Genomic DNA, 25,806 nt, shown 5'->3' with positions numbered 1-25,806 from the left:
TACAGTAATATTTAAAAAAATAAATATTAGTACGTTGAGAATATTTTTCTGAATATTTTGATTTTTTAATTCCTTAAGATAGGCTTAAGGAGACATTAGATATATAATTTAGTAGATTTAAGTAGAAATGCAATATATATATATATTATATAATATATAATGCAATATATATATATAATGCAATATATATCATAGCCATATTGATAACAGTAAGTTGACTTCGTGTAGTCAAGCGTATGGTTCGTGATAGGTTGTGTTATTTGCCGATGCAGCGCCTGCATTGGCAACAAACGTGATGATGTAAAACAAATGTTAACTAACGAGATGATGTAAAAGATTTCAATAGAGGTGCAAGAAATGCGAATGGTTAATTAATTAATCATAATCATACTGTAAATGTTTTTCCACTTTCATTTATTTGATCATATTAATAATAATAATAATAATAAATATTCATATATAATTTTTTTTTCGTTTTACCTTCATCAACTTTTGCTATGGATATGATCCCGATGGAAATTTGTAGTATGTCAAATGATCCCCACGCCGGTCTTGTATTCGAACCCAGGATCTCTAGGTGAATAGCCGAGTCGCTACAACTCCGCCACGGAGATCAGCAAATAATTTTTTTATTTACTGAACTTGTGTGACCAAAACCGAATATTTAAATTATATTGGAATTAATTTAAAAATAAATGTTTAAAATAACATTAAGTTGTATCGGTAAGAATAATCATTACTCTTAATTATTAATTATTAGGTAAACGTTACTGGAATTAAAACGTTATTTTGGTATTAAAAATTATATTAAATCTTCTCTAGGAATAAAGAGAAAAAATATAATTATTCTTTATTATCAGATGTTTGAAAGCATCCTTCAGTTACTTCCATATGATAAAAAAATACAAGCAACTCGATTACTTAAATTGAAGCTTTTATTAAATGTTAGGAATTGAAGGGGTGTGTATGCGTTAAAAACTAGTATTTTTAATATAACAATTACGGTTAAAAGTTTTTTTGATAAGTTTACAGACATTATGAATGTTTATCGTAATTGGAAACCCTAATATTTACATAAATCCTTGACGTAAGGGTTGAAGTGGAAAAAAAATGATTTGCTTGAGAAATCGTAATTTCATAGTATTGAACCTATAAGATCAAAAGTGTTGCGATTTAAGAGGCCTAACTTGATTTTATGATCTCGATTGACAGATTAAATGTATACTGTCTCTATGAATAATTTAATTTTTTCTTTTTGTTTTTAATGAAACGTCAGGTTCTGTGATGTAACTATTTTTACTTTCTTGTAAGAAGTATAAGAAATATTGTAATCGCGAAAAATTTCGGTTTTCAGATTTCAAACGAAATATCCATTTTGACCATCTCTGAAACCATTTTGGCTAGTTTCGGCGTGACGTCTGTACGTACGTTCATATTTATGCATCTAACATAACTCGATAACGATTAGTGGTAGTTTGTTGAAATTTTGAATTTAGGACTGTTGTAACATCTAACTGTGCACCTCTCATTTTAAATGCAATAGATTGAACCAAAAGTATTCAAAAAAACCCTAAAACATTTTGATTTCAGACTTTTTCTTAACTGTAGTAATAAGCCCTCATTCAATGATTATCAACGATGTATTTTATGTGGTACACTTTTTAATTGGTTTCAGAGTTATAACCAATCGAAATTTTAATTAATGAAATATTTCATTCTTGAATGGGATACCACACGGATTTGAACAGGACTTAATTTCCTTTTTTTATAACAATTTTTTTTTAAATTTATATATATTGATTTATTAATAATTATTAACCTGTGATTGTGAACAAAATTTTACTAAAAATAACAATAATAAAGGAGAAATACGAACAATTATCAATGTCTAAAAGTGTGAAGATTTTGAAGCTTTTTTGCAAACGATTCTGTTAATGTTATTATGATAATTTCATTGTCGGTATTTAGTGAAGTTAGATTAAAATGAATGTAAAAAAAACTGCTGATAGATAAAAAGAATACTCGCTTCTGATTTGGTCAGTTGTTGATGAGTAGGCTTATGATGGTTGAACTACTTACATGATATTGCAAATTTATTTCGTGAAGACCCTCATTATGGTAATAATTCTAGCCGCGTAGTTAAAACTGTATTATACTGACGTAAAAAAAGAATACAAATATTTGATGTAAAAACTAAATTTGAATTACGTGTTATATTTCTGATCCAAGTACAAAATTAATCATTCTGCTACTATTAGAAACTGTGAAAAAGTAATAGAAAATTTCTTTGACAATAGTATGAATTTAATAAAATTTTAAAGCAAATTTTAATAAAAAATTAGAGGAAGTAGAAGTATAAATAAAAGAAGACAAATCAGAAACAGGCTTGGAAATGTTTGTTACCAAGTGTTTGATGGTGATAAATTTCGCCCTTATAAACGCCCTTAATTTCTGCACCTACATGTATTGTAGCGTATTTCTCGATTCCCTATCTAGTACTAGTCGTTTCATTTCAGTATACCCTCTAGAGCCTACATCCCTAACAATTTGTTTTACATATTCCAAACGTGGCCTGCCTACACAATTTTTTCCTTCTACCTGTCCTTCCAATATTAAAGCGACTATTCCAGGATGCCTTAATATGTGGCCTATAAGTCTGTCTCTTCTTTTAACTATATTTTTCCAAATGCTTCTTTCGTCATCTATTTGTCGCAATACCTCTTCATTTGTCACTTTATCCACCCGTCTGATTTTTAACATTCTCCTATAGCACCACATTTCAAAAGCTTCTAATCTTTTCTTCTCAGATACTCCGATTGTCCAAGTTTCACTTCAAACAAAGTTTTTACATACAAACAAATAAAATGTCTCTTTTTCTTTAAACTAGAAAAAATAAATTGACTAGTGTAAAGGCAACTTGTTGCAATTCTGTTCGTTTATGAGAAGTATATTGTTCAACCCAGCAATCTGTAAATAGAAGTTTTTGTTTATTTCATGAAGATGTAGATTAAGGAATGTACCAGCCTAATTTTTGTAGCATAGAATTTCGTATGTATAGTGTACCTATATTCGACATTTTTTTTTAAGGAAAGTGTATGCGGACGTATTACTCCATAACCCCTAAATACTCTGTAATTGACGGGAACGATTTGAAGATGAAAATAGATAACTCTTTTTTGTCAAGAGGAAAATGTAATGTTAGAATATTTTACCCTCAGAAATAGGTATATGTGAAATTTGAAGAAAAACAAAAGAATGTTTCTTATGTCCGTCTTCCATCGAGCGAAAGATACACTACTGTTATTAAGGATTGTACCCTGTGAGCGGGAAGTCCCATTACGTTAAACATGAAATTATTAGGACTGGTGAAGTTTACCTTCTATGGATCTAAAACGTCTGTATGGATTTCACCATGTTCAATGCATAGCTAAATACACCTCCATGTTCGGATTCCTGCAACAGCATATCAGGAGATATAATTTCAAACGCTGACCGAATAGCGTCTTGGAGTTGTTCGTTGTTCAGGTATCTGCCTGTTTTTGGATCTCTTCTTTCACAAAATCCCATAGTATTTTTCCACTTATAGTGAGGTCAGGTATTTTTTTTATCATTCAGCTGGAAAATCTTCTGACACGTCCAATCCATCGATTCGGAATATTTGCAATCAGGTGTCTTCGGACATTCAAAGAAAAATGCAATTTAGCGTCAACTTGCTGAAACGTAACGATGTCAGCGATCACTTTTGCCATCAATTCTAGAAGCAAACAATCGTCGATTGCTCTTAGGTAACTGTGTTGATTAACTGCACCATCGAAAAAATAAGAAGAAAGGAAATGTTCAGTAGTCATACCAGCACACACAAAACATGAGGCGACTTTTTGGAAGAAATCGATTTCTGCAAAAAAGTTGGGGATTGTTTTTCGGTTAGAAAAAACATTTCGGTTAGGAAGTTTCTATAAATACTACATTCGTCTGAAAACACATAATTTTTATTGTTTTCTCTCAGCTCTCAAGCCTTCAAGCAATAACCGATATGCATAAACACGTCGATCAAGTTCATTGTCACTCAACTAATCAACTGTGGCTTGACTCATTAAACTTTCAAGTCCGCATTTCGGTTTCGTAAGGTCAACCTTGGAATGCCTTAATGTGCAAAACGTTGCGCGTTAATTTTATTGGTTGAATTGTTAGTTTTTGCCTCCAGAACACCTCACTTCATAGCTCCAGTTCTTAGCATCCCACTGCGTATTGAATCAAGAAAAATCCCTGTTGCAAAATTATTTGCAATGTTTCCATGTGTATGGACCTACGTAGAACCGCCCATAAGCTACAGACACGCTTCGACAGTGAAAGTACTTGTATTCGCCATCGTTCCACACTCGACTAGGCCTAAGGACATGATAACGGATTATGATTATGGATTTATTATAGAGTTCGAAAAAATGACACGTTGCCAACACGGGACTCGTAGATGAAAGTCCAAGAGACTACCATTTTGCTATTATAACATTGGTATTTATGATTATTTTACTTTCCCGTGCAGCGTTTACCAGAGCTATAGCTGCTGAAGGGAAAGTATTATAATCGGTCTAATTTGGGCATAAGCTGTATTTATCGCATATAAAGGTATTGACACCTAAGGAACTGAAATGCTGTATAGAAATTTTCCGGATTTTCTTATGCCCATGTGTGTGTGTGTGTGTGTGTTCAGTGTCTCACATCTTATATCACCAGAATTACTGGATACCGATTTTGAAGAAAATTGTCAAATTTCTTCTAGATATGGAGCATTTATCCCCATTAAAGTCTCAACCTAAAAGGTCAAAGTGAATAAGGTGAAAGGCTAGAGAACCAAGTCGTTGTGATCTCGAAACTCGAGATTTCGCCGAATAAGATCTTATTTTTCTTAGGCACATTTTCTAACGTTTAAAAAAAAAAATTTCAAAAGCGATCACTACCCCAAAAAATGCTCTAAACTAAGTGGCTAAGTGGGTATACTGCGTCAATAGTACCTCCGTCACAATAACGAGCGTTAAAATATCATTAATATACAACCGTACAAAATATATTATATTTAAATAAAATTATAAATATTTTTGCGTTACCATCAGAAAAACGCCGTATGATGAGAAAGTCCTAAAAATTTTTTTTTAGAATTACATTATATATAAGTACATTAATTATACGGGTTTATTTTTATCTTTAATGATTATTTATTTTCGTATCACAAATTATAATTGCATTTTATTAACGACTGATGTTCATTAAATATAAATATAAATAAAATATTTAATAAATACTTTTTTTTTTAACTGTTGAACTTTATTATTTCTGAAAGGAAGATATTTATTTAATTACTTAAGATATATCTATTTTAGTGGTGGAGTGGTAGCGTTTCGCATCCCAGTCATTCCTGTTTTATTTTAACACGTTAAAAAATACATTTATTAATTGCAAGAGATCCTGTGATTACTATGTAATAAATTATAAATATGAACATAATACAGTGTAGGTGGTAAACGATAATAAAAACTAGTTACCACGGATTTTCTCTTTACAAACATAAAATTTTTGTAAATATTTTGAAAGAAAATGTTACTGGAACATTGATATATGCTTGCTTATAAAATTATTTTTAAATCTCTCAACTTGGATTGCGTTTTCTTTTTCTTAATATAAATGAAAGTGGATCAATAATGACATTTTATTATTGTAATTATTTTTATTTCAATAAACATTCGTAGATTTATATAAAAGTACAATCAAGAAAACCAATTTATACGACCATAATTAATTTTTAATGCAGATATATATTCAACCGGAGTTTTTTTAAGAAATTGATCTGAATTTATGAACTGTACAATGCGTTTTACTTTTTCATCATCTTTAATCGGGCATAACATCTTATAAATCTCATCCTGCTGATCTTTGCTTAAGTTTCCACCAATTCTTATATTATACAATATTATCCCTTTCAAAATATCAATATAACAATCCATTGGTTTATCTAGACTGAAAAAATATTTTAATGATTGTGTAGCGATCTCAGAATCCTTCCATTGTAATATCTCAACAAATTTATAATTACTTTCTACTTTCATTTTCCGCAGTTTAGTCCATATATTTTCAATTTCAAGTTTTGAAATGTAAACCAATATTTCAGTCAACTGTAAAAAAAAATGAAAAGTGTTATTAAAATTATTATTACTATTTGTTAATCGATTATTAATTTACCAGCTGCTCTTAAAACTTGCCCAAATATTTCTTTCTCTAGAGCGGACATGATAATATTTATTAACACTAGCCGGTCAGGGTTCGCTTCGCTATCCCCTACCATCTACACGGCTAAACTGTCTGAGGATACGAACGCGTTTATGAGAATACTAATCATTTTACAGAAATGTAAAGATTACAGTAATGTAAAAAATATTTTTCTCAACGTTCTTACTTTAGAGGATGAATGAGGATGATATGTATGAGTGTAAATGAAGTAGAGTCTTTAACTGTCACTGATCGACCGTTCGTAAGATGTGTGATTGATTGAAACGCAGCAATCTATGAACATCGGTATCCACGATATAGTATTTGAATAATCTATTGTGGATACCGGTAATCTTTGATGGCTGGGTTTCAATGAACCATACAACTCTCGAACGGTCGATCTGAGACTGTACAAGACTGTACTTTTAGATTTAAGCAGGAAATAGATGGAGAATTTAAGAGTAATATTACCTATAAGCCTGACCATATTGATAACAGGAAATTGGCTTGTGTATGCCGGCACTGTCTTCTTCGTTTATAATTGTGTGTTCGTGTGAGGTTTGTTAGCTGCCAGTCCAGCTGCTTATATTGGAGTAGAGCGGACCACGTAATGCACCGGACGGTTGCGCGTCACATAAAAAACATTTTCCCCGATAAATACCTAAGTTTTTTGTATTATTAAATATTAAATAATAATCTTTTTCTCTTATTGATAAACTTAAATAAATATTAGTAATATGTAAATACAATACAAATAAAAAATTTACGCTTAGAAATTAAATTAAATAATCTCTAAATTAATTAATTACGAACTGTTTCTAGCGGTATGGATTAGCCGTGTGCAGCCGCCTGGCGCATCATCATTGGTCTGCTATTCGCCAATAACAGCTAAAGTAAAAATGTGAGCACAATCGGCAAATAATAAACCCATATACTATCCTTTTTTATGAGTAAAATTTGTTTAGAGATTGCAAGATATCGAGAAATAATTTTCCATTTTTATCAGATGTATTTTGGAACATACTTAAACAAAGAAAATTTGTTACTTATTGGAAAAAGGCGAGCTTAGGGTCAGCCCCAAATGAGTTACATGGTTCATGTTTCATTTCAGATAATTTTTTAAAATGTTTTTCCCACTGTTATTAAATAATGTTCATGAATTTAGCGTACTAACAACAAAACCTTAACACCGAAAAGCTTCAAAATCCTAACAATTTTTAGTTGTTTCTTGATTTTTTTTTTTAACACCGCTAAATCGTTCAAAGGAAGGAATCGTTCGTAATTTGCGCGCAGGAATCCGGTGCACCATTTTGTATTCTCTTCGCCAATAGTATTTAAAATAAAAATTTGAGCACGTATATAAAAAAAAACCCTCGCCAACTTTTTTTGGAGAGTGATTTATATATAAATGATCCAATTTTTTTTTTTAACAACATTAATCACCACCGATTTTTTTCAAATAACCATTCGTTAAAATATTTTTCAAAATTTGTATTTCATATATATAGCTATCAAGAAATATCAGCTATTTTTTAAATTATAATCATGCGCCTAAAATCCAGAAAGGTTTTTTAAGAAATTTTCTTTTTTTCTAATTTAGCTTCTATTGATGAGGTTGTTTGATTTAGAAATAACTTCATATATGTCAAACACTGATACGCCGGCCTCAGTGGCGCAAGTGGAAGCGTCTCGGATTTTCATCCGGAGGTCCCGGGTTCGCATTTTCACACGCTACGAAAATTTACGTTCATCTCATCTTCTGAAGTAATACTTAGTGAAGTAATTAAGAAAAAAAAAATATTTTGATAACCAAACCCGATAGGTGTAGTGGTGAACTCATCATCGCAAATCGTTCATTTCGAAGTCGAGAGTTCTACAATTTATATCCTAGTAAAGGCAGTTACGTTAATACGGATTTGTATACTAGATCGTGGATAACGGTGTTATTTGGTGGTTGGATTTCAGTTGTTCACACATCTCAAGACTGCACTTCATTTACATTCATCATTATCATTCTATGAATTAATAGTTTACACTGGTTCCGGAGGTTAAAGAAAGAACTGCAAAGGTTATGTTGTTAACCAAACTAACGATTCCGTTTACTGATCTCGTTGCTTTTGCTTCTTAGCGTTCGGACCTTCCATAAGATATTACTTCAGAATATGATTGAGGATGAATATAGATGAAGTGTAGTCTTGTACAGTCTCAGTTCGACTATTCATGAGATGTGTTGTTATTTGAAAGCCAATCACCAAAGAACACTGTTATATATGATCAACTATTCAAATCCGTATAAAAGTAACAGTATAATTTATTTTAATCAATTTCTTTTAAAATTAATTTCTTAAACAATTTTTTCAATTAAACGTCAGATCCTTAATGTGTGAATTGAAATTAATTTCCAAGATTAGGGTACTGTATTACTTTCCCGGCATAGCCAGGAAATTCCTGCAATAATTTTCGGCTTTTCATCCGGAGGTCCCGAGTTCGAATCCAAATCAGGCTTTGCATTTTCGCACGCTACGAAAATTTCCGTTTATCTCATATTCTGTAGTAATACCTAGTGAAGTAATTAGGCTAAAAAATTAAGAAAAATATATTTTTAGATAACCAAACACGATAGGTGTAGTGATGAACTCGTCATCTCAAATCATTGATTTCGAAGTCAAGAGTTTGTACGAATTATATCCTAGTAAAGGCAGTTACGTTAATACGGATTTGAATACTAGATCTTGGATAACGGTGTTATTTGGTGGTTGGATTTCAGTTGCTAACACATCGCAGGAATTGTAGACCAGAGACTCTGCAAGAATACACTTCATTTACATTGATAAGTATCATCCTATGAATTAATAGCTTACACAGGTTCCGGAGGTTAAAGACAGAACTTGGAAGGTTATGTTGGTAACCAAACTAACGATTCCGTTTACTGATCTCGTTTCTTTTGCTTCTTAGCGTTCGGACCTACCAAAAGGTATTACTTCAGAATATGATTGAGGATGAATATAGATGAAGTGTAGTCTTGTACAGTCTCAGGTCGACTATTCCTGAGATGCGTTGTTAATTGAAAGCCAACCATCAAAGAACACTGTTATATACGATCTTATATTCAAATCCGTTTAAAAGTAACTGTCTTAATTTAGTTTAAACAACTTCCTTTTAAAATTAATTTCTTAAAATATTTTTTCAATAAAGTCCTTTTTTCAATTCCTTAATGTGCGAGTTGAAATTAATTTGCGAGATTATGGTACTGTATTACTTTCCCGGCATAGCCAGGAAATTCTTGCAATAATATTTTAGTTTTTAATTTTTAATTCCTCATTTGTTTAATTTCATATTCAGTCTTTAGAACTTCTAATGTCTTGTCTACTCCATGATCGAAATAATAATTATTTGTTACTTAGCATAAAAATTTATATTTTTATTTTATTAAAATATATAAATATTTGTATTACCTTATTTAATTGAGTTTCGTTTGGATTTGCTTTAATGAAATCTTGATAGTCTTTTAACTTCATTTTTAATCTATTAACATCTTCTAAGTGATTAGCATAATCACAAATATTCCAATTGTTTTTTTTTATTAACGCCGTAATATTTAATATTTCCTTATTTTTATCAGAATTATACAACTTGTATAAATTAAAAACCAAATTTTTATAACAGTCTCTTTGATTTTTTGATATATTTACAATATCAGAACTAATTATACTTAACAATTCCATTAGATCAATTTCGTTACATTCTTTGTCAATTAGACAATGATGATCTATATCTAATAAAGTTTTACCATCCAGACACGTATTTTCAAAAATATTTACTAGAAATTCGGATAAACCTTTCTTACAACGAATATCTTCACATGAATTTAGATACATAATATAGTGTGTTATTTCTAATTTTTCTGAATCATCAAAATGGTATATTGCTTCTACAACTTTAGCACCAATCTCTAATATAATTTTTAACTCGTTAACCTTAATATCATCACTATTTACAACTTCATTACACAATTTTCTAAATAAATTTAAATCCCATTTTTTATAATAAGGTATGAAACATAATGCTCGGTAAAGGTCGTCGATATCGGATCTGGAATATTTACTAAAAAAACATATTTATATATTATACAATATCTCTTTAAAAATCAACATACAGATTGTAATTGACTTACCAGTACAGGCAGTGCATCGCTTACACGACCAGCAATTTCATCACTAGCTGATAGTTTTGGATGATTACCAGTTTGAGAAAGATAAAGAAGACAAATAATCTTGGATGTAGGAGGATCGATATTCCATTCGGTTCGTATCGCCGTTGAATATGCGTAATTGATTGAAATTTTTCCAACCAAAATATGCACTGTACCTTCTGTTTTAGAGTCAAATTTTCAAACCACTACAATTTCATTGTGAGTCGGTTTAACATTGCTGATTTTTAGCGTATAAAGAATAAATCTAGAAAACATTTTTTTCGATTTTGTCTAGGTTTAAGAAATGAATTGTTTAAGAGATGAATTTACATTAGAATGTTTTCTGGTGTTAAACTACAATTTAATATCAGGAAAATCACTCAAAAATCTCATTAAAGATATCTGTTTTGCGGTAATAAGTTTTATATTATAATAAAACGTATTTTCAGAAAATCAAAAAAACATGTATCAGTTGTTCTTAATATTAAGTTTATTTATTACGTAATCTATCAGAATCATATGAGTTAAAGTTTATATAATAAATATTTTCTTAATGATTACCTATCTTTCTTTGCATTTTTATTTTAATAATCTGATCGATTCTTCACGTACTCATAGATTTCTGGTTCTAAACATTTTATCAACGCGGATAAACATATTGTTTATCCGCGTTGATACATTGTCCTTTACGATATTCGTAAACGACTAACTAAAGTTTTATGTTTTGTAATCCTTACATTTTAAGAAAATAATTTGATCTATAGAAATGAAAGTTGTTTTTGATTTTCTATTAAAATCATTGCTGTACTAAATATACTAGATTTACGTTGATAAATCCTGCTTAAAAGTTTTTTTAAATTGTTTTGTGATTATGTACACCATGTGGCTGTTATAATTAGGCAGCTTGTAGAATTAGATGATGGAGGGATTTTTCAATGTATTCTTTATTAAAAATCTAGATTAACTAAAATATAATATTTTCGTGCCCCTTTTTTATTATTTTTTCTCCATTTTCATTCACTTTTAGGTTAGGTCATGTTTAGAACTGTAAATATAGTTCGTTGACTTCGTAGTTTCCCGCAGTTCTGCGGTGTCTTATTGGCGAAGTTCGAAGGAACATTTTGTTAGTGTGTTTGTCAACCCCAATCTTATTTCATTCACCAAGTTTTCTTGAAAAATACTAAAAATTTTTTAAATATTAAAAATAAAAATACTAAATACTATACTACTAAATACTATAAAATACTAAAAATACTAAAAATACTAAAAATACTAAAAAAAAATTTTGGATGTATTTTATTTAATTTTTCAGGCAAAATTGCATATAAAACGTTAAACTTATCCCTTAATTTACCTCTTTCCAAGAATTAAATTAGTCTGGGTTTATTTTAAGAATGGCTCAGTAACCAGGAGAATTAATATTCCAGGTGAAGAAAGAAAAAGTTTCCAAATCTACTTTTGTATGATCATTTTTCTTTACCTTTTCCAGTAGAACATGTCCTAAATTTCGTGAATGATCTTTTTTCCCCTCTCTCCCGAACTGGATTCCACAGCGTGTCCTTTTACTTAATAATCCGGCTGGATTTAACTCCCAGAGTAGGATTACCACGCTCGACTATGTTGTTCCTGTTCCCCCACCCTAGGAGTCAGGACTTGGTCTTTATCATTTGTTTGCCTCTAACTAGAACACCCAAAAACACATTCCCGCCGGGACTACGGTCTTTTTTACAAGGACTAGAGAGTCTTCGTGCCTCATCACAACTACACATCTCTGCCTGCACAAACGAATAAAAGTTCAGCAGGCAGCTGTCCCTCATCCTCTCGTTGCCATAGCATCCCTATCCGATCCTAAGATCAGATATAGCACGAAATTGTACCTCAATCGCAACATACAGTCTACGATAATCTCCATCGTAAGTAGTACAGTAATCAATTCACATTGCAACTGCTCCCTATCAGAGGTCCGACCGGCAAACACGACATGCTTGACCCCCACTTGTCTTATTTTACTAAAATGGTAGGCGAACCCCGTCAACTACTAAAACATTATGAATATCGATAATAAAATTTATCTCATCAAACACAGCAATTCATTGCAACGCCAAGGCCGCGGAATGCCAGCAATTACCTGTCCACCAATAAAGCGCTTGGAGCCTTAACCTGGCTGATAGCGAGTATTATCTCTCGGTTAGTTTGCTACAACAGCGCGGTAGGAATCTTTTCCCTTAGGAAAACTACTGATGTCGATTGAACAAAGCAACAGCATCAAGGAACTCCCACACGGTTTCACGACCGCTGATGAGTGAGCAGTTAGTCTCATGACTCACCGCTTATGAGTGGCCAATTTTCAATTTGATTTCTAAGTTCCAGAACCTCCCCTCAGTTCTCAGTCTCAGTTCTGGCACCATCAAGAGAGTGGGTGTCAAATATCATGTGTTCGTTCGAAAAGACCTCCCCGCAGACGCACAGCTCATCAGCTGCCAGGCGGAACTGAAACAAATATTAGCTTAAATTTACATGTCGGAGAGCACTCGAGATCCCGTATCCTTAAATATGATGAAGAGACATACCATCCCTGAAATCCTTTATAAACTTATTCATGGATCTTCCTTTGTTGTGGCTTGCCATGATTGATGCCATGCATTCATTGCGAGGCTGTAAATCCTCCTTTGTAGGCGGGGGATGAGCAACTGTTTGAAATTTAGAACCGGTGCATTGAGATCACCGTTCCGCTCCGGAAGTGCCTCGGCTTGAAACCGCATCCTAAATAACTAGGGCTACAGGAACATTGCGGCGTCCTAAATAATAGAGGACAGAACTCCCACAAAAGGAAGGAATAGCGGGGTCTATGTCAATAAATATTGCCATGCTTCGGTCGCTGCATGCTAGCTAGGACCTATCCACCATTAACAGCGCTTGGAGCTTATCTTGCTGGTGGCCAGCCATTAGCACAAGAAAGCCTTTCCACAGCAGCACCATAGGAATCCGTTTTACATTATACTAACCCTTAAAACTACCGATGACGGTTTGGCATCGCAACCTCATCGAGGAACTCCCACACGGTCTGACAATGCGGCTCTCAACACACTGACTCGCTGTTTATGAGCGGCCATGTTTCTCCCTGACCTCTATGTTCCAGGCTGGCTCGATCTCTGGCCCCCGCAAGAGCGGGGCAGTCGAACGTGATGTTTGACTGGACCTCCCCGCAGACATAAAACTCATAAGCCGCTAGGCGAAACCGAAACAGATATTGTTTCAAATTCACGTGGATGGTGACCCCTAGGGCTCCCGCCGCCCTTAAGAACGAACTCGAGGCATGCCATTTCCCAAAATTCTGTATAAACCTAAACAAGGATCTTCCCTTAGCCGTGGTGTGCCATTCAAGCTTTCATATTTCCATGGCGAGGCTACATAGCCTCTTCCGCAGACAGGAGATGGGCACCTGAACAAAATTTAGTTCCGGTACTTTGTGATCACCGTTCCGCTCCAGTTCTAGCACGGCTCGAAACCGCATCCCAAATGCCATGGCCTCCCGATCTCTTCGCAACTTCCACATGGCTGCTCGAACTTTCACCACTAAATCGATTAGGAGAGCTTTTCCCAATACGGAAGTAGCCTCGTAGGAAGTTGTTTTAAAAACACCAATGCATACTATCATGGCTCTGCGCTGGGCACTCCTTAAATTTTGAATTTGTTCTCTATTTCTTTCCAACCTATTTCTATTCCCAAACTGGCGCCGCGTATGCGATCATATTCTCGAAGAAGCCTCAGTACTCTAAGTACATTTGGCGGCCCGACAGCCCGTAATCCTTCCGAGCAATCCTTCTACGCTTGTGCATCACAGCGACATCATCCGCCGCAACTTGGTTAATGTGGTTATACTTAAAAGCAACTTATCATCAAACAAAACACCTAGGTACTTATGAACTCTTACTTGGATGATTACACAGCCTTTATACTTAATATGGGGGTTATGACTGCTTGATAATTTGTCTGCACCGTTCAAGGAGCCTCATGGCCTCGCTCGTGGCCACCCGGGGGACTTGGCGCCCCTTCCTGTACCATGTCTTCGCTGCACAGATCCAGCTTTCGCCTTTTCCGTACCGCTCGAGACAGACGTGTCCCGCAAATTTTTGTGCAGTACCGCTTCGATCGGGCGCTCCACTACCTCAGGGGCTTCCGTGACTTCCTTATCGGAAGACCGGGGCCGCGGCGGCGACCTACCGATTGAACTCCTTGGCACAAAGGAGTCACAGGTCCTTGGCCAATCCGACCAAGTCTTCCAAACAACCTCCCCCGGGTTGCTCTATCGCTGGACAATTGACAGTACACCAGCTGTGTTGCCAGGTACTACAATCACAGCTTGTAAGAAACTAACACCTGCCACAAGACTAGGTGTGCGTTCAACTATTTCTTCCTCGACCGAACCGTCAAGATGCAATCCTCAGTACAAACAACGTTATAGTCCCAACCTGCCGGATATAGAAATAATGTCGTGTTTGGGCAGAATTTTAGCCCTCTATACTGCAACCAGTCATGCGCATGACGAATGGCTTCGTTGGCAATAGCAACCACGGCGTCCCTTACCTTCGCTGAATTCAACAACACAAATTGTTTGCAAAGGCGATCGGAATCGCCCTGACCAGATACTGTAGACGAAGCATCCCGTCAAACACCAGGTTCTACAGCGTTGAACTAATCACTGACCTTTTTGATTTTCTCAATGCAAACGATATTTACAAACTGGCTCTGTAAAATGTAGAAATAAGTGCATAGCTCGTGCTTCCGCGAATTCGGTTTGCTAGTTTAGAGTGCAACGATGTACGACATTCAAGATGTCAGTATAAGGACTGAAGCGAAGGGTAAAGCTGAGTTAAAAAATCACCGAAATAAATGTTCAACGATACATTCACATCGGTGGCATCCCAACCGAGGTCTGGCTTATTACTGTGACGTGTAATCAGCTGATCGTATTTAATACGACTTCTGTTAAAGACCATCAGAACTATGAATCGCCACAAGGTGGACGACTTCCCCTACGGTTGTTGGGATGTTTGTAAAACTAAATAAAAATGTATAATAACTTACCCTTCTTTTTTATTTTTAAAATCTATAACTGCTGCGACAAAAGGATATGGGCATCCAAATTGTTCTACTTCTGTAGGATTTTTTCTTCGTGTACTTTGTAAATCATTCGGTCGTAACCAATCATTAACCAAATCATGCATATATTTCATATAATGAGATAATTCTTCTAAATATTCTTTTGGTGTTACAATTAATGGCATTATTTCATATGTTTCAAATCTTTTAGAAAATTTTACATCACAAAATAGTTTCCATTGTTCCCAAGGCATTGCTTCCATTACTTTTTTTACACAATTCATTCTGTTTGCAAGAAAAAATCTTTTTATAGCTAAAAGTATTTTTTATAATTTTATGTTAAAGGAAAGATTTGAAAATTCTAAAATTTCTTTGTAAATATATAAAAAATAAAAAGCACCACAATTATAAATTCAGTGTATTTATACATTAAATTATTATAGGAAATTAAATTCATATAATTGAATTAAAATTACATTTTTTATTTTATTTAATTTAATTATGGTATTTTGAATTAAATGCTAATTTTGAAATGCAAAATCTTATTCCATTTTCCAACAAAAATGGGAGAGCTTTTTGTTCATTTTAATTACGCTCTGTTTATATACAACGTGATTCCAAAATTTCGCGCCAATCTCTTAGGAGATGATTCTGTAGCTAAAAAAATAAATTCATATAAACAGTCGTCAGAAAACGGTTGTTTAGAGAGTTATGGTTAATCGAACACTTAGCACTGCTGTCTGCTACCTTTGTGAAATGAAGCATGACTTAAATTCTTAGGACACAAATCGAGCAGTCGATTTAATACATCTATACGGTTATTGATCAATAAAATTGAATAGAAGTGGTTGGACCCGTCTATCTTACTTTGGTTTTCAGGAAAACCGGGTAAAACACAAAACTTTTTTTGGAAAATACATTTTTTAGGTTTTGTATAGAGTACCTTTATTAATTTAACAGTAAAAAATTTCTACTTACCTTGGTACTTAATTTACTTTTGAGAAAATTGATGTTCATAATGTTTATTAAAATTAATTTCATGTTTGAGACTTTCAACTTTAATTAGCAACTAAACACAAAAACAAACTGGATTGTTAATGTGATACGATTTTAAAAATAAAATTCTATAGATTATAAAAATAAATTTCAAAGACATCCTTTAAACATCTAAAAAATTTATGTTTTCATATGCTGGCAATAACAGTTGATCAACAAGTAAGTATAGAGTCTAAGATTGAATATTCATTTGAGCGGTGTTTGTGATGTTACTGTTCGGTTAGTGTGAACCCAAAAATGTTTTTTTCATTTGGAGAGTTGATGGATATGTAGATGATTTATGGTAAAATAAATAAAAATGTATTGCCTTCTGTGCACGAACAACGGTAAAATTATCCAGATCGAAGAGTACCGGTTTGTAAAACATATAATGGTTTTGAGAGGCGAGTTCAAGAAACAGATGAGAGTTATGAGCGTTTAAACCACAAGGATTCAATGTTGGTGATGAATATATTGTGAGAAATTTCAACGGTGATGAATCAGTTTTGAATAGGCTACAATGATCTCCCATACACGTAAAAGATGATTCTCACATCATTTTCATTTTTCTCAATTAATTTAGTGGGGAAAGTTACGGGACAACAATTTTACCTATTCTACAAAACAGTGGAAGAGAGTTATTACAACCTGATTTTGATAAACAAATAAAATTCTGTCGATGTTTAATTAGAAAATGTGAACATCATCCCAATTTCCTTAGTAATATTTTAATTTCTGATTAATCGTGTTGTCAAAAAATGGCATTGTAAATTATCGAAACGCTCACAATTGAACAGAAGGAAACCTCTATAAACGGCTACATGTCATTTCCAACACACATTTTCGTTAAACGTATGGTATGATCTTAGTAATAATCTCATATGCCCTTTTTTCTTACCGCCTAGGCTCAAAGCAAAGCGTAAGTCGATTTTTTCTAACAAATATTATGAAAATTTGGGAAGATATCCACTTGCAGATAGAATGCAGATGTGATTTCTCAATGTTGGGGAACCTTCTCATTAGTGTCGTGATGTAATAAATCATTTAAATAACATATTTAGTAAGCAATGGATTCGTGAAAAGGATTACTATTCTGGCTACCTGGATCTCACTTTAGCCGCCTTTTAACTTTGATGTTGGATAAAGTCGTTCGTTTATTCCGCTCGTACTGCCACACAAGAAGAATTGAGACATCGTGTAGTAGACATGCAGCTACTGTTAGAAATAGTAATGATGCTATTAGATTTTTCCGGCTAGTATCGATTTGCCGAGCTTGACTATGCATCAAGTGGAATGGCAACCCCATTGAGCAATGCTTAAAAGAAATTATTCCTCCTAGGAGAGTGTAGCCAGATTCGTCAGAAGAATTTTCAGACGGGAGACTGGGATAGTCCTGAGTCTGGTAAAAATTAGATAGGCCTTACTAGAATGGACTAGAATAGAAGCAGTGATTCTGAAGTAACGAGTAAAACGGTTCTGGGTCGAGTCCTGATAGAAAGTGGAGTGGTTTGATTCGGTAACCTGCTGATGTTGGTTGGATAAGATTACCAGTGGGAGCAGGAACTCTGTGCGTAAATGCTGTTCCACCTCTTCCCCACAAAATAAAAAATTTTTAATATTATCTGTTAAATTATTAATTAATACAACTTATAAAATACTAACTATTAATTGAAATTATAGATAACTGTTATTCATGTCACGTTTTTTTATGTAGAAAAAAATTTGTGTGTGATATTTATTACAATATGAGATTATATACCTATCAGGATATTTATCCAAATGTTGAAGAAATAAACCGTATTCAGTTACTCCCCATTTATATTCAATTAAAATATTCAATAATTCTCTTGCATCTACAAGACTAATTTTCCATGATTTTACGTTATTTGCTACCTGAAAATAATAAAAAAATATTTATATTAATGCTTAACTTAACATGTAATAAATTTTTTTTAATTTTTGCAAACTTTAATGTAACTTGGGTCTGTTATTTACAACCGGAGTCAAGTGTAAGAAATGGAAACATCCGGAAAAAATTAAAAACCTACGTGTCAGCCTATAATGCAGGTCTGTACCACGAAGAAACACAGAAACCTTTAGGATATTTTCTACTGCTAGAAATAATGATATAACATAAGAAACCACCAATTTTACTCCTTAATTTGGGCATTAGTTTTTATGAAGCGTCGAATTGGTGAGTTGTTAGGAAACACCAACCTAGTGGAAAAATATAAAAAGGGAAAAAATTCTTTACCAGTGAATCCTTCTATTTAATTATATCTGTCTATTTAATTATTGAACTAAGCTTTTATAAAAATACTATTCTGCTAAAACTAGGGAAAATTTTTTGTTTAAAAAAATTTTTGTTTTGGAAAATTATTGTTTTTGTAATACGTTAAATTCCGTTTGATTATGATCATTACAACGAAAACATTAGCTATATTTTTCTCTCTAAACAAGTCCTGCGTATAACTAATATATGTGACCTGCTTGTCTACTTTGATAGCAAACTATTTATTTACTTCAAAAGCCAGAAGGAATTTGTGGTTTATTTTCCATGGAGAGTTCGTAGAATCAACACAATCAAACATTTTTATAAAACCAGTTGGATAATGTAAAGACCGCTCAGAAAGGTTTCTCCTATGTTTGGCAAATCTGTGTCGTTTAAGGACATGCTAGTAATGTATATTCTGCGTTGTTGTCTGTCAAAAGACACAGGAAACGATACAAAAAGTAGATCTCGAGGGTTGGTACATTCATTTTACTGTTCCGATTTCATAGGATCAGAATTTTTTTGTATGGTCTTTTCAATTGGTTAGTTTTATGAAGCGTCGAATTGGCGGGGTGAGTTGTTCAAGAACAACCAATACACCTAAGGCAAAAATATAAAAATTGAAAATAATCCTTTACTAGTGAAATAAAAAATCATGCACAAAGTTCGGAGAAGCGTTTAAATGTAGACGGGGATTTAGATTATTGTTGTTTAATAAAGAATGATCTTTCTACAAAAACTTGTCTTATTTAATTATTGAACTAAGCAATTGTATTTATTAAAATACAATTCTGTTAAAACTGGGGAAATTTTTTGTAAAACGTTAAGTTCCTTTTGATTATTATTATTATTACAAGGAAAACATTATCTACATTTTTCTCTCTAAACAAGCTGATAAGGAAGTCCTGCGTACAACTAATATCTGTGACGTGCTTGTGTACTTTGATGGTATTTATTTACTTCCAAAGCCAGAAAGAATTTGAGGTTTTATTTTCTATGGAGATTTCGTAGAATGAACACAATGAAACATTTTTATAAAACTAGTTGGGTGTCTCTAATTTAATGATCACTGGGAAAGTTTTCTCCTAAGTTTGGAAAACCTGTGACGTTTAAGGCCATGCTAGTAATGTGTACTCTGCGTTGTTGTCTACAAGTTGTCGCGATGTATTATCTTTGATTACTTTGATGAAAATAAATATATATATGAAATATATACGAAAAGAAATGCAACACTAAATACTCCTGTTCTAATATACTAGAACAATTATGTTCGAAGATTGTTAATGTATATTTTCATGTCGATATATCTTTTTCTTTCTTTTTCTGATTAGCCTCCTGGAACCACCGTAAGGAATTACTTAAGAGGATGAATGTGGAACATATGAATGAATCTAAATGAAGTTTAATCTCATACAATCTCAGATTTACCATTTCAAACTAACCGGGTGATCTGGTGGTGAATTCTTCATCGCAAAACATCTGATTTCAAACTCGAGGGATCAAAAGTTCAAATGCTATTAAAGGCTGTTACGTTTATACGGATGTGAATACTATATCGTGTATACCGGTATTCTTTGGGGGTTGGGTTTTAATTATTCAGAAACCTCCTGTATGGTCGACCTGAGATTTACAAAACCACTTTTTATTTACATTAATATATACGTTGCTCATTCATCCTCTCAAATAATACCTTACAGAGGTTCCGGCGGCTAAAAGAAAAAGAAAGAAAAGTTGACGGGCTATTCCTGAGATCTATGGTTAATTGAAATCCAACCATTAAACCAACATAATTGGTTGACGTCTATATGTTTGTAATTAACTAATACTACTTAATATTGTAATTTGAAGTCAAAATTTATCATTATGTACAAAAGTGGAGATTTAGCTCTTTTGAGTAGGCGCTCAGGAATAAATTCTTATTACCGTACGATTGGGTAGGATGTTTTTTGGCACAAAAATGAGTGCTTTTCAAAAGGAAATTGTTGCAAATGTTATGGCTTGAATGATTTTTTTTGGCTTATTCATTTTACTTTGGTCTATACATTAAAGAGGTGTAATAAGTATTTTGTGCTACATATAATTAAATTAGCTGTACTATTGTGCGAAATGAATTCTAATTTTTTATTTTTATTTTGACATTAATGTCAAAATATAGGAAATATATTATATTTATATAATTTTCTTTATTATCGAATAGTTTTATTCAATTTTATTTTATTTTTTTCAATTTTCAAAGATTTAAAAAAATTGAAATTTTTTTTCAGTATTTTTTTATTTAATTAAATACAGAAAAATTTTCCATTAAGATTAAAAGTTATTTTTTTGTTTTGAAAGGCCCGCCTTCAACAGGTATAGCATTAGCGCGGTGGTAATAGATAGCGTATAAAAAGATGCCGGTATTGATCGGGATTCGAGTCCGGAATTTCCGCACAAAAAACCGAGTGCTACTTACTCAGCCACATAAATCTGCTAAAACTTTTCGTATAAACTTTTAAATAAAATTTGGAAATTATTGATTTGGTAATATCTTAATACAAATAACAATCAGTTTATTTAAAAATCATACCTCTTCCATATCAGAAGGATTAAGCTTTGGTTCAAGACTCCATACCATTTCAATACATCTTTTATATAAACCTATTTTATTTTGAGAAAAACCAAATTTTTCACACGTTCTTTGAAATATATTTTCATTATTTACTTTTTCATTTGCCGTTGATATTTTAAATTTACTTAGTTTTACTTCTGCGTAAATATCATTGCATAAACTGATAAATATTAAAAATTCTATTAACCATAAATATTTGTACGAGTAAATTGGATTCATTTCGTTTATCTAAAAAAAAAATTGAATAAATATTAAATTATTAAACAGGTATAAAGTTCACGTTTATTTATTAAACTAACATCCCGTTGCAGCTTTTCCCGTTCTTTGTTACTTATTTTGCCCTTCCTGGACAATTATTTTTGATGTTATGAATTCAGGCAAGTAACCGGATGCAGGTACAGTCAGTTGCGTACGTAAATTAACAATAGTAGATACGGTTACAATGATAATTCTATAATTGTGTAGTCACTAGCAATACAAACCCCTTAAAAAATAGAAATTACGAAAAATGTTTAATGCATTCAACTAAAGAAAATTATCTAGCCGAAATAGAGTAAATGTCTCGTTTATTATATTCACACGCGTGGAAAATTTGTAATCGTTCTTCGAAACTTCATCCCATTCAACAGTGAATAGGAAAATCTAAACCTAAATTTGTTACTGAGAAATATAAAATTGTTAATATTTAACCTTTTAATCTCACCCAAGTTAAATTGTAATTTCTATGGGATGACACCTGAAACCGCTGTCCCGTTATGTTAAAGGGTTTAAGGGTATGGATAAAAATGGAGAATTTGTTTGAAGAAATCCTAAGGTTGAATGAAAAGGATTACAGAAAATGGGGGACTGAAACCCGGGTGAAAAACATGGTGAGGGTGAAAGACAGCCGCCTGTATGTCCGTGGAAAGGCAGAGCTGGACCTGGATACCCCCGCTTCAATAGTCAGAGGGAAACAAATAAATTAAAATAAGAATATCCAGAACGGGCTGGCCGACCTGCCATACCAAACCTACTGCCGGCATTAACTTTTAATATTATACATTTGTAACGTTTGATTCATTACAATCAATAGTAATGAAAAAAACCATGTTTATCTATATGCCTATTATATACATTAAAATCTACCAGCAATAAGTTATGTTTATTAAATTAAACAATTCATTATATTAGATGTGTTCCAGAGCACACAATGCACGACGTGGCGTTTCGAGTACTCGGTCTCGGGATGCGAAGAAAGAGTGTTTAGACAGGCAATTACGTTGTTCGAACAGCCTTTTACCGGCTGCTCTTTCGTTTTTTTTATTTACAAAAACAAAAACACGATTTCTGAGACTGAATAAATCACAGAACGGCCGAGGGAAAAGCAGGACGAAGAAAAAACCTTTCGGTCTTAATCTTCCAACCAGCTTGGAAGATTCGGTACGTGATTGGACGAGCTGTTGCACAGCGGCAGTTAGAAGACAACTCATATGGTGCTGACTGCAGTTAATTTTTTCACTTTACCGCTACTACATTAATAAATATATATATAATCTACCCTTATTTTTGTTTTATATATATTTTAATTTTTAATAAATAAAAGCCTCATCGTTTTCTTGTTATATAAAAACGACAATAGTGTAAGCGTTTTAAATATGTAATCACACTATAACACTAATTATTTTCGGGCGAATTTTGTCAGAGAATTTTAAATGTATATAGAATTTTCATTGTTTCTATTTTAACACTTTAAACACTGAATTTCAAAAAATCCTTTCTTAGTAAGCACTTAATCCATAAGAACTGCGCCAACAATAATTTGTAAACTGTGATTCCAAGTTTTCATCAATTAATTTATGAATCAGTCACGACACACGAGATATATACATTTGTTTATATATATATATATATATATGTACTTATATATATATGAAAAATTATATTAATTCTTTTTATATAAATCGAGATATAAACTTATTATGCGAATTTATGTGGCCCAACGTCACATTGACAAAGGCCCGTTCGATGAAATTTTCTAGTAAAGTCAAATCACCTTTACGTAGTAAACGGTTTCTGTATACATATATATACATTGATGTATATATATTATATATATATATATATATATATATATACACATCAACATATTATAGGTGAGCATGTAAACATACCTACAATCAAAACTACTCCCAATAATTGTATTGCACAGCCAAATTAGTACATAAATTTACTTACGTTGATTAACAGTGTAACCTAGACGCTTATATTTCCAACAGTAACTAGAATATCAAAATATTTAATGAAGTAAAATGCCATTTATTACTTGCAATTGTACAAACACTGTATACCATCAGTTACACTTGAATAAAGAAATTGTAACTTGCAGTAATGTTGCATCATTTTCTATTTTATTGTTGTGTAAAATATTACGTGCAAAAGTAAAAACTGTATAACATCAGTTACACTTGAATAAAGAAATTGTAACTTGCAGTAATGTTGCATCATTTTCTAACTTATTGTTTTTGTTTTTCATCTAAACTGCGTATATTATTACATGTGTTTATAAAATGATTATATGAATAAATATTAATGGTATTTTTATTAGATTTTTGGATTAGAATAGAATTAAAAATTTTTCACAATTTTTTTTCAAATGTATTTTTATAATTTTATTTAAAAATAGCAAAAGGAAATAGCTTGAATTTAAAAAGCAGAGATATTTAATAAATTTTTATTATTATAATAATTTAATTAGAATATTTAATCAGATAAAAATATTTGGAGGAAATCATCAACTATAAATTAAAAGAATGACTTCCTTGGCAAACCAGATTTTCCAAAATTAAAAACGTACAAGATTTAACCAGGCAGAACTACAATAAAAAATACCTTTCAGTAACTCCAAAATTCGCCGATACAAAACAGTCATTATGTCAGAGCCACTGTACACCAAATAAACTTTTTTCAAATTAAATTGTAGCTAAAACCGATCAACTAATTAAAGTATAATACAGAAGAGTTGGAATTTATTTAAGCAAATATTATCAGAAAAATGGGATCTAGAAAATTCCCACTAACGGAACAGTATACAAAGAAATCGAACCGATTATCAGTGTGACGAAAAAGAAATGGTTTTTCATTTCTTAAAAATGCCTGAAGGCCGAATTTAAGCCGTAGATCGCAATGTATATAATTTCTTGCGATACCATCTTCCCCTGCTGCTAATAAATTGTCCACTGTGGTTTATTCTCCTTTGTGATTGGATTTTCGAAAGCTTAAAACGTGATTAACATTTTTTTATTATAAATTTCATCTTGTAAATAGGTAGTTCATAACATGCAACGCCGCCACAATCAGAATTTATGTTAGTTACAGATACAGGGACCCGTATGTATATATACTTTTCTCTTTTGAAATTCTGAATGTCAAGAATTAAAATGTAAAAAAAAATTAAATTTAATATTTTTTTTTAGTTTGTAACAAATGTGGCTTATCATTTTGATTTCTGGTGGGTATAATCTTCATGTCAATTCCTAAAACTCAGTTTCTAGATTTCCAGAAATAAGATCTCTTAAAAAGGGTTTAATAAATGTTAAAATTTTTGGAATATGATTGCAAATTTTATCCATTTTCTAATATACTAAATGAGATATTCATATATATTTTGTCTTTCAAATCTGTTTAAGATAAATATTTAAAAATCATTTTAGGATTTTTTCTGATTAACCACGGTTTATTGAGTGCAATGGTCAACAACGTGGCAGCTTGATCAACAGAACCACGGCCACTATTACTGTATTTACAATGCTGCAGGGTTCACCTGGCTCCGATCACATGACAAAATTTATAATTGAAAAAAAAAATTTCCCCGTCGGAAAAGAAAATTGATCATATAGGGTTGGCGATTCCGTGATTGAGATGCTAGTTTTATATGTGTAAATTCTATGATAAACATGACAGAATATATTTGCTATTAAAGAGAATGGGTTATTGTTCTTTTTTATTTATATCGATTTTAATCGACTAAAATGAATAAATTGAGTTATTTTTTTACAATTATTTAAAAAAGAAATAGACGGTAAGGACTTGCTTCGATCGCTCGACTTTCCATCCAGAGTACTTTGCTCCCTGGACTCTCGAAGCGTTCGTATACTCATATTTGTGATAATATTTCGTATTTTACAGGAATATTTTACAAAATAAATATATGTGCGTTTAGAATATTTTTCTGAACATTTTGGTGTTTTTATTCCTCAAAATAGGCTTCAGGAGAGATTATAGGTATAATTTAGTAGTTAGTTTTAAACAGCAATACAAGGTTAAATGCTAGCCATATTGATAACAGGAAGTTGACTT

General features: G+C 32.3%; 1 protein-coding gene across 2 annotated transcripts; it reads right to left on the bottom strand.

The window, feature by feature from the left end:
* Positions 1-5,702: 5,702 nt before the first annotated feature.
* LOC142334146 (uncharacterized) lies at positions 5,703-23,843 on the bottom strand. Of its 2 annotated transcripts, none has more exons than XM_075381910.1 (6): positions 23,686-23,843; positions 21,430-21,699; positions 18,351-18,484; positions 15,542-15,841; positions 9,717-10,365; positions 5,703-6,167 (listed from the first exon to the last, which is right to left on the bottom strand). In XM_075381910.1, the coding sequence occupies exons 2-6, from the start codon at positions 21,688-21,690 to the stop codon at positions 5,763-5,765; spliced, it is 1,749 nt and encodes a 582-aa protein (XP_075238025.1). In that variant the 5' UTR covers positions 21,691-21,699; positions 23,686-23,843; the 3' UTR covers positions 5,703-5,762. The 2 variants fall into 2 exon arrangements, with proteins under 2 accessions (XP_075238025.1, XP_075238026.1); XM_075381911.1 differs by having other exon boundaries at positions 23,622-23,738.
* Between the last annotated feature and the right edge of the window lie 1,963 nt (positions 23,844-25,806).

Source organism: Lycorma delicatula, chromosome 13, assembly GCF_047948215.1.
Source record: "Lycorma delicatula isolate Av1 chromosome 13, ASM4794821v1, whole genome shotgun sequence".
Taxonomy (NCBI): domain Eukaryota; kingdom Metazoa; phylum Arthropoda; class Insecta; order Hemiptera; family Fulgoridae; genus Lycorma; species Lycorma delicatula.
The sequence above is the reverse complement of the archived record's forward strand: the minus strand, read 5'-3'. Positions and strand labels throughout refer to the sequence as shown.

Excerpts from the sequence above, each read along its gene's own strand:
- LOC142334146 (XM_075381910.1), bottom strand. The coding sequence starts at position 21,690 with ATGAATCCAATTTACTCGTACAAATATTTATGGTTAATAGAATTTTTA. Across the intron at positions 10,366-15,541 it reads TTTAAAAATAAAAAAGAAGG|TAAATATTCCAGATCCGATA; the intron begins GTAAGTTATTAT and ends ATGTTTTTTTAG. Across the intron at positions 6,168-9,716 it reads ACGAAACTCAATTAAATAAG|TTGACTGAAATATTGGTTTA; the intron begins GTAATACAAATA and ends TTTTTTTTACAG.